The 10,000-nt window shown below is 45.4% G+C and overlaps 1 protein-coding gene across 1 annotated transcript in view; it reads left to right on the forward strand.

Annotated features, from left to right (window-relative positions):
* The first annotated feature begins 1,838 nt into the window (after window positions 1–1,838).
* COPS3 (COP9 signalosome subunit 3) overlaps window positions 1,839–10,000 on the forward strand; it is a 35,207-nt gene continuing 27,045 nt past the window's right edge. The window contains exons 1-3 of the mRNA XM_068246427.1: window positions 1,839–1,974; window positions 2,065–2,114; window positions 4,559–4,651. Of these exons, the coding sequence (XP_068102528.1) occupies window positions 1,878–1,974; window positions 2,065–2,114; window positions 4,559–4,651 (240 nt within the window). The 5' untranslated portion in view covers window positions 1,839–1,877. The remainder of the gene's footprint in view (window positions 1,975–2,064; window positions 2,115–4,558; window positions 4,652–10,000) is intronic.

Below are 10,000 nucleotides of genomic sequence, written 5' to 3' on the forward strand. Positions count from 1 at the left end.
CTCCACCCCTGAGATTCCCCTATGTTGCCGAATAGCAGCTGCTAAGGGTTCCATGGCCACAATAAAAAGAATAGGCGACAATTTACAGACAAAAAACCTGGCCGCTAACCAGTGTGTGTGTGTGTGTGTGTGTGTGTGTGTGTGTGTGTGTGTGTGTGTACTCATGTTACAGTATACTACAAGTTTTTTATTACATAGTGCATTATTTGTGACCTGTCTGTGTTATGATCGCTTTTGCAGCGTTTACTGCTGACTGCAGTGGTATTGCAAACCAAGCAGTTCTGATGTCATTACATGCATTTGCTTGCATAGTTTGGTTTGCACTTAAACTAGTTGCTGATTCCATCTGCAGTCGCTCTGAAGTTTATGACAGTTTAATATGCTTTTGTGTAAACAAACATTGTCTGCTGCAGTGGAGGGGCGGTCCCTTTCCTGCAGGCTGCATATCATTGTCTGCCTTTTCCTGCTATCAGCCTGTGATTAATTACCATTCACTTGTGTGGGAATCTGCAGGTCTGCTCCCATTGGATGACCTCAGTATAAAGAACTGCTTCCTGCAATGTCTCATGGGCTACCATAGTCTCAGACTCTATCTGTTACTCTGCTCGTGCCCCACCTCGTTCCTGGTCCGTGTGGACTGCGCTGACTCCTGCGAAGGGGTCAGCGAGTCCTCCTAGTTCTGCTCTTGTTCTAGAAGTTGCTACTTGCTTGTCTTGTGTCATATATTGGTTCATCGCCAATATATACGCATACTTGCGCATTTTGTTATTTTCCTTGTATTCGTGTTACGTTAATATATCAGTGTCGCTGATATATACGTACACGAACTGTTTATTCCCTGTGTTCAGTTAGTCAGTTTTCCAGCACGTTTTGGTAGGTTGCGCGTACCGTGAACACCCGTGCTGAGCTAGTTATCCTGTTCCTGGTTCTGTTTGTGGATTGCGTTCATCTCTGCGAAGAGATAGCGAATCCTTCTGAGTCCTGTTCCCTGTATTACTCCAGTTCTAGTCAGCGTTCCTGCTTATGTCATATATCGGTTCATTGCCGATATATACATATGTTAGTCAGACCTTACAAAGAGTTTCATTGATAGCTGTAATTGTAATACGCTAGGAAAACATACTTATTGTATATTTATCTGTGTTACGTTCATCTGTCTCGATCCTGCTATTTTCTGACTATTCTGTCCTGTCTTTGTGAGGCACGCCATCGCCGCAACGCATTGGCTGCCTCATTCCAGTCTGTCTGGTTTTGGACGCTTGCTGTCACTAAGTAGTGGCTAGTTAAGCAAGCGTTCATTCTGTCTACTTGTTCTGATCTCCTCAGTCCTGGTTTATGCGCTCAGCGCTACTTTGCGCTGAGACGTTATTAAGAAAGTGTTGTTTGTGGCTGTTCGGATCTGCACCGGCTCTGTGCGCCACAATCTCCTATTGGAGTCAGTCCTCTCCTCCACTAAACTGGGGATATCCTGATCCCTTGTGCTGGTGTGTGTACCTCCTTCACGTCAGCTTATGTGTTGTATGCTGACTGTGGAGATTACACCTCCAAGCTTAACAGTCTGTGAGGGATGAACAAGGCACACACACAGAGCCTGCAGGGGGAGTGCATAACTTCTCCCTATCACAGCAGAGGCAGTGCATTCCTCCCTGGGTCGACAAAGCTTGACAAAGAAAAGATCAGATATATTACAGAGACAGTGCAACTAGAAAAGGCTGCAGTGATCCAGACCACATTAGAACAGGTATAGGAACTTACAGGATAGAAGAAATAAGGCTGAACATTTTTGTTACAGAGTCTCTTTAATATTTGAAGCTGGCTTGAATTGTTGATGTGAATTCTATATTTCTCTTTCCCTTTTCAGGTTTGTGAAGTTTTCCATGCCCAGTATTCCTGATTTTGAGACGTTGTTTTCTCAAGTCCAGCTCTTTATCAGCACTTGCAACGGTGAACACATTAGATATGCCACAGATACCTGTAAGTAACATTGTCAGAAGTTTTCAGGCAGAAAGGCAGTTTTCTCTTCATTCCATTCACCCACTTCTCTTCCCTTCTCTCCACACACAGTTGCTGGTCTGTGCCATCAGTTAACAAATGCACTTGTGGAGCGAAAGCAGGTAAGTGTCATTACACTAGCCGTGAACATGCAATGGGCCTGGTTTATTTAATGCAAACATGAAGTGAAAAAAAAAAAAAAAAGAGTATGATATAATGAATTGGTTGTGTAGTATGGATAATGAATAGAGCATTAGTAGCAAAGAAAATATTCTCATATTATTTTTATTTTCAGTTATATAACTTTATAACATTGCATCATTCTGTCATATTTGCAGTTAATAAACCACACTCTCTCTTTTAAGCTATAAAACAAAGCAGAAATAATGACCCTTTGAACTTTCTTGCAGTAAAACCTTACCTCATGCTGTCTCTCACTGTTTCTGGGCTGTTTAACCACTTTATGACAACCTGACTTATAAAAATGTTCTGCTAGAGCCTCTTAATGGCTGCAGGACGTTTTTATAAGTCAGTGTTGCTGCCGCTGCTGCTGTGCGCGTGCATGTGCGCGCTCCCATGCACGTGAGATTAGTGGGAAAAAACATAGAAAAAATACACCTTTATTTCCAAATAATGTCACCATACTTTGTACTAGGGACATAATTAAAATCTTGTGATAACCAGGACAAATGGGCAGATACAATGTGTGGGTTTTATGTACAGTAGCAGTGATTATATTTAAACTACAGGGGATGAAATCGGAGAAAAAGTGTTTTTTTTTTTTTTTTCATTTTTCCTTGTTTTTCCCTTTAAAATGCATAGAAAATAAAGTAATTAATGAAAACAAATATCAACCCCAAAAAGCCCAATTGGTGTTGAAAAAAACAAGATATAGATTATGTCATTGTGATTAATAGTGATTAACCTCTTGACGACCAGCTAACGCCGATTGGCGTAAACTGGTCGTCTGCGGGTTACCATGGAAACGGCCGCTCGTTCGAGCGGCCTTTCCATGTCCGTTCACGGAGGGTGTCTCCGTGAACAGCCGGAGAGCCGCCGATCGCGGCTCACCGGCAAAATGTAAACAGGCGAGGAAGAAATCCCCGCTGTTTACATCATACGGCGCTGCTGCGCAGCAGCGCCGTAAGGCAGATCGGCGATCCCCGGCCTCTGATTGGCCGGGGATCGCCGGCATATGATAGGCTGAAGCCTATCCTTCAATGCGCAGAACGGAAATCCGTCCTGCGCAGCTCACAGGGAGAGGGAGGGAGCGGCGAGACGGCGGAGAACGCTGCAGAGGGGGGCTTTGATGAGCCCCCCCGCTAAGCAACTGCAGCCAGCGGCGATCAGACCCCCCCAGCAGGACATCCCCCTAGTGGGGAAAAAAGGGGGGTAGTCTGATCGCCCTGCTGCACTTCTGATTGGTGCTGCGGGCTGTAGAGCCCACGCAGCACCGATCATTGAAAAAACCCCTGGTCGGCAAGTGGTTAAACTATTGGCAAATGAAAGGGGTGAGCACTGAAAGGGGAAAATCGCTCTTGTCTGTTAGGGTAAAAACGTCTTTGGGGTGAAGGGGTTAAAGGGAACCTAAACTGAGAGGGGTATGGATGTTTCCTTTTAAACAATACCAGTTGCCTGGCTGTCCTGCTGATCTATTTGGCTGCAGTAGTGTCTGAATCACACACCTGAAACAAGCATGCAGCTAATCCTTTCTGACTTCAATCAGAGCACCTGATCTGCATGCTTATTGAGGGGCTGTGGATAAAAGTATTAGAGACACAGGATCAGCAGGAGAGTCGGGCAACTGGTATTATTTTAACTACTAGCTGACCACGTAACGCCGGTGGGCGTGGCCGGGGCGGCAGCCCCAGGAACGCCGATCGGCGTAAAGTCCTGGGGCTCTGTTTTGCAGGAGTGCGCGCATCTCCTGCTTGGTGAGTGGAGCTCCGCCTTCAGGGAGACTGTTACACGGCGAACCCGCCGTCTATGAAGCCTGTACAGCACTGCGATCTGGTGCACGCTGTACTGGGGACAGCCGTGTGACACAGCTGTCCCCTCCATTGGCCCAGAAGTGACTCCGCTGGCTGCATACTTGTTGCAGGTGTGACTCCGCTGGCTGCATGCTTGTTCCAGGTGTGACTCCTCTGGCTTCCTGTTAGTTGCAGGTGACTCCACCGGCTACATGCTTGTTGCAGGTGTGACTCCGCTGGCTGCCTGCTTGTTGTAGGCGTGACTACCGGCTGCATGCTTGTTCCAGGTGTGACTCCTCTGGCTTCCTGTTAGTTGCAGGTGACTCCACCGGCTACATGCTTGTTCCAGGTGTGACTCCTCTGGCTTACTGCTTGTTGCAGGCGTGTGTCTCAGCCTACCAGGGGCTAATTTGGTAGTTTAGTAAAAGCAACAACTTCCTGGTGTGTGTTTCCTTGTGCGGCTTGTAAAGTGGGGATGATAAAAGAGAAAAGAAATAAAAAGTATTTCACGGAAGTAAAATACAGGGTTTTACATTCATATTGATGGCGGAGAATTAACCCATCTCTTTCCTGTTTATCCCTTTCTTTTCGGACAGCCGCTGAGAGGAGTTTGTGTTCTCAGACAAGCCATAGACAAGATGCAAATGAATACAAATCAGCTGACCTCAATCCATGCAGATCTGTGCCAGGTAGGAGAGCCAGAGCCTTCTGTGTGTCTTTATCCAAGCAAACTGGGGTGTGTGTTTTATCTTTACCTTTAACCACCAATTTAAAGAGGCCCTGTAGTGACATATAGCAGAATGCGGTAAAGAGGCCCTGTAGTGACATATAGCAGAATGCGGTAAAGAGGCCCTGTAGTGACATATAGCAGAATGCAGTAAAGAGGCCCTGTAGTGACATATAGCAGAATGCAGTAAAGAGGCCCTGTAGTGACATATAGTAGAATGCAGTAAAGAGGCCCTGTAGTGACATATAGTAGAATGCAGTAGAGAGGCCCTGTAGTGACATATAGTAGAATGCAGTAAAGAGGCCCTGTAGTGACATATAGTAGAATGCAGTAAATAGGCCCTGTAGTGACATATAGTAGAATGCAGTAGAGAGGCCCTGTAGTGACATATAGTAGAATGCAGTAGAGAGGCCCTGTAGTGACATTCAGCAGAATGCAGTTCAGAGGCCCTGTAGTGACATATAGCAGAATGCAGTAAAGAGGCCCTGTAGTGACAAATAGTAGCATGCAGTAAAGAGGCCCTGTAGTGACATATAGTAGAATGCAGTAAAGAGGCCCTGTAGTGACATATAGCAGAATGCAGTAAAGAGGCCCTGTAGTGACATATAGTAGAATGCAGTAAAGAGGCCCTGTAGTGACATATAGCAGAATGCAGTACAGAGGCCCTGTAGTGACATATAGCGGAATGCAGTAAAGAGGCCCTGTAGTGACATAGAGTAGAATGCAGTAAAAAGGCCCTGTAGTGACATATAGTAGAATGCAGTAAAGAGGCCCTGTAGTGACATATAGCAGAATGCAGTAAAGAGGCCCTGTAGTGACATATAGCAGAATGCAGTAAAGAGGCCCTGTAGTGACATATAGCAGAATGCAGTAAAGAGGCCCTGTAGTGACATATAGCAGAATGCAGTAAAGAGGCCCTGTAGTGACATATAGTAGAATGCAGTAAAGAGGCCCTGTAGTGACATATAGCGGAATGCAGTAAAGAGGCCCTGTAGTGACATATAGCGGAATGCAGTAAAGAGGCCCTGTAGTGACATATAGCGGAATGCAGTAAAGAGGCCCTGTAGTGACATATAGCGGAATGCAGTAAAGAGGCCCTGTAGTGACATATAGCGGAATGCAGTACAGAGGCCCTGTAGTGACATATAGCGGAATGCAGTAAAGAGGCCCTGTAGTGACATAGAGTGGAATGCAGTAAAGAGGCCCTGTAGTGACATATAGCAGAATGCAGTAAAGAGGCCCTGTAGTGACATATAGCAGAATGCAGTAAAGAGGCCCTGTAGTGACATATAGTAGAATGCAGTAAAGAGGCCCTGTAGTGACATATAGCGGAATGCAGTACAGAGGCCCTGTAGTGACATATAGCGGAATGCAGTAAAGAGGCCCTGTAGTGACATAGAGTAGAATGCAGTAAAAAGGCCCTGTAGTGACATATAGTAGAATGCAGTAAAGAGGCCCTGTAGTGACATATAGCAGAATGCAGTAAAGAGGCCCTGTAGTGACATATAGCAGAATGCAGTAAAGAGGCCCTGTAGTGACATATAGCAGAATGCAGTAAAGAGGCCCTGTAGTGACATATAGCAGAATGCAGTAAAGAGGCCCTGTAGTGACATATAGTAGAATGCAGTAAAGAGGCCCTGTAGTGACATATAGCGGAATGCAGTAAAGAGGCCCTGTAGTGACATATAGCGGAATGCAGTAAAGAGGCCCTGTAGTGACATATAGCGGAATGCAGTAAAGAGGCCCTGTAGTGACATATAGCGGAATGCAGTAAAGAGGCCCTGTAGTGACATATAGCGGAATGCAGTACAGAGGCCCTGTAGTGACATATAGCGGAATGCAGTAAAGAGGCCCTGTAGTGACATAGAGTGGAATGCAGTAAAGAGGCCCTGTAGTGACATATAGCAGAATGCAGTAAAGAGGCCCTGTAGTGACATATAGCAGAATGCAGTAAAGAGGCCCTGTAGTGACATATAGCAGAATGCAGTAAAGAGGCCCTGTAGTGACATAGAGTGGAATGCAGTAAAGAGGCCCTGTAGTGACATATAGCAGAATGCAGTAAGAGGCCCTGTAGTGACATATAGCAGAATGCAGTAAAGAGGCCCTGTAGTGACATATAGCAGAATGCAGTAAAGAGGCCCTGTAGTGACATATAGCAGAATGCAGTAAAGACGCCCTGTAGTGACATATAGCAGAATGCAGTAAAGAGGCCCTGTAGTGACATATAGTAGAATGCAGTAAAGAGGCCCTGTAGTGACATATAGTAGAATGCAGTAAAGAGGCCCTGTAGTGACATATAGCAGAATGCAGTAAAGAGGCCCTGTAGTGACATATAGTAGCATGCAGTAAATTATTCAGCATACCCACTTTTACTGTAATTCTCCTGGTTTCAGCAGCAGAAACACTTCCTATATTTATATATTGCTGTATACTAGCATGTTGCCCCGCCCTCCCTTGGCTGTTAGCTATGCAGAATCCTCCTCTTGGAGCATTCTGAGGTCCAGGTATATTTTGTACTGGCTTCAGAGCGCTCCGTAACTAAACAATCCCGCAGAGTTTACCTGACAGCACTAAAGTTGTCACCATGTGATAAATGTCAGATTGTAAATCAGGGAGAGGAAAGATTTTACAATGGGCAAACACTGACTAAATCATCTATAGGTATTGTCAGAAACAAATAAGCAATTTTATTCATAACTTTATTATTGCTACTGTTTCTCTTTGAATAGTGGCATGGAAGTGCTGCAGGCCGATTTCACTTAAATTTCATTTCTTATGCATGATGTTTCCCTGCTACCGAGTAGCACACTTATGCATGATGTTTCCCTGCTACCGAGTAGCACACTTATGCATGATGTTTCCTTGCTACCGAGTAGCACACTTATGCATGATGTTTCCTTGCTACCGAGTAGCACACTTATGCATGATGTTTCCTTGCTACCGAGTAGCACACTTATGCAGGGCGCACACATGGGAAAATTGTGCACGTTTTGCCAGGGCTGTGGAGTCGGTACAAAAATCATCCAACTCCTCAGTTTATGAAATCACCGACTCCAGGTATCCAAAATGGCCCCGCCTCCTTAGTTTAATACTTACGAAGGCTATGGATGGTCCAAAAATCATCTGACTCCGACTCCTTAGTTTATGAAACCACTGACTCCGACTCCGGGTACCCAAAATTGCTCCGACTCCACAGCCCTGTGTTTTGCAGCATAGCCTGAATCTGAGAAGCACCGCACTTATGAGTCAGTGGGCCTTTCACAATTTTTTTTTTTTTTTTTTTTTGTAGCTGTAAGTTTCTGTTTTGCACTTTCTTCTCATTTTTCCCCTACATTCAGCGCACGTTTGCAAGTCCTATTGTAGTTTTGGCACAGTTACAATTTGTGTGGCAAACGCAAACAAAAACGCAATGGCGTTGTGATACGTGAGCAAAAATCGTCCATGATATATCACTTAGTAAAGTGTGATATAATTGCTTTTGTTGGGTTAAAGTGGATCCGAGATGAACTTTTACACATTGCATAATTGTGTTCCTTTCCTATAGTTTATAGGGCATTCCTCAAGCCAAATACTTTTTTTGTTTTTGTTTTAATACTCTAATTCCCTATAAACTAAACAAGACACGCCCACAGGTTTTCAGAGAGCCTTGGCACTTTCAGACAGTAGCAAGGGCTCATGGGAGCTCAGTCTGGGCAGGAGGAGGGGGAGGTATTACTAGCCAGAGATTTCAGAGGCAAAGGGGAGGAGGGAGGAGGAGGGGGGATTAGGTTTTTTTTGCTCAAGATGCAGATAAGCCTGCCTCTGTGTAATGTTTATAAACATGGCTGCTGTCATTGTATCACAGGAACAAATAATCATATTCTATTGAAACTGTTTGCAGCTAGATTTGCTGTGTAAACTATCTAAACTTTAGGTTACATACATAGACAAGTTACTTGTTATAGTTAGTTTTTCACTTTGGATCCGCTTTAAGTTGTACATACTACAAGTTGAATACAGTCAGTATGTGTTAGTATGTAGTAACATGAATTGAACACTGGATGGCAGTGTAGGAAGACAAGAAATAGCGGAGGAGCTCTGTTAATCCTGTCTTTAGAAGCCAAGCGTTTTTGATTGGCCAGTTTTACTACCTCTATGCAGTAGGAGGGGCAACAGATATGAAAGGACCACTATTGCGAAAAATCCTCAGGCAGCAGATTTGGGGGGGGGGGGGGGGAGGTTGTGGCTCCCCCAGCCGTGGGTAAGAGGGGCCGCCGAGCTGGAGGGGCGCAGTGTGCAGGAAGGGGTATTGGGCACAGTGGTGGGGAGGAAAGTCTGACCCCCCCCCCCTCACCTTAGTCCCTGATCTGCGCCTCCCCCCTCTGGCTATTAAAACAACGTTGGAGACTGGCACTTCCAAAAGTAGAAAGCTCTTTTATTGAAACATTAAAATCAGTGGTAATACAGCGACAGCCCGCTGTTTCAGGTATCAGCCTTTCTTCAAGCTGTTTCAACCACAAGTGAGATAGCACACCTATACATCATATATAGTGTCAACCCACCACATCATCCAATCAGTTTGAATTTTTCACAGCCAATCACATTACCTGCACTATGTGGAGGACCTGAGAGGAGACTTCATCCCTAACATGCAAAACATCCTGCAGATACAGCACAGCGGAACGTAACGGCGCTCCACGCCGACAAGAGAACACCTCCGCATTCCTATTTGATGCAGCCAGATCAGATGATGCCATGCCCACCAGCGTCACCACGCACATGCTGTCAGAGATCCTCGTATAGCAATACGCATGCTCAGTGCGCATAGAGCAACCCAAATGACGACCTGAAAAGCGCCGCCCTGCAGGGCGTGCGTCAAATGACGTCATATGTAAACAAACTCACCGCATAACACGGCAATCTAGAGTATCCCTAGCAGCGCGTCCCCAGCAACGCGGGCATATATGAAAGTAACACATGAAACACTTACCAAATCTGCTGCACCAAACCAAATATCAGGGGTACCTCCACTCAGAATCCTCCAGCACAAGCAATGTGAGAGCTCTGTAATAAAGAGCAACATAAAAACATCAGAACATGGCTTGGATACTCTGCATGTTCTGATGTTTTTATGTTGCTCTTTATTACAGAGCTCTCACATTGCTTGTGCTGGAGGATTCTGAGTGGAGGTACCCCTGATATGCTGCCCACTGTACTGTAAGTGGACGGCATTGCAGGAAGTGACGACAGTGGAACGCACGCTGGAAAATGGTAGAGGTGAGTCCTCCCTCTCCGCTCACTGCCTGAGTGTAACATACATTGATTCATTAAT

Source organism: Hyperolius riggenbachi, chromosome 7 (genome assembly GCF_040937935.1).
Source record: "Hyperolius riggenbachi isolate aHypRig1 chromosome 7, aHypRig1.pri, whole genome shotgun sequence".
Classification (NCBI taxonomy): domain Eukaryota; kingdom Metazoa; phylum Chordata; class Amphibia; order Anura; family Hyperoliidae; genus Hyperolius; species Hyperolius riggenbachi.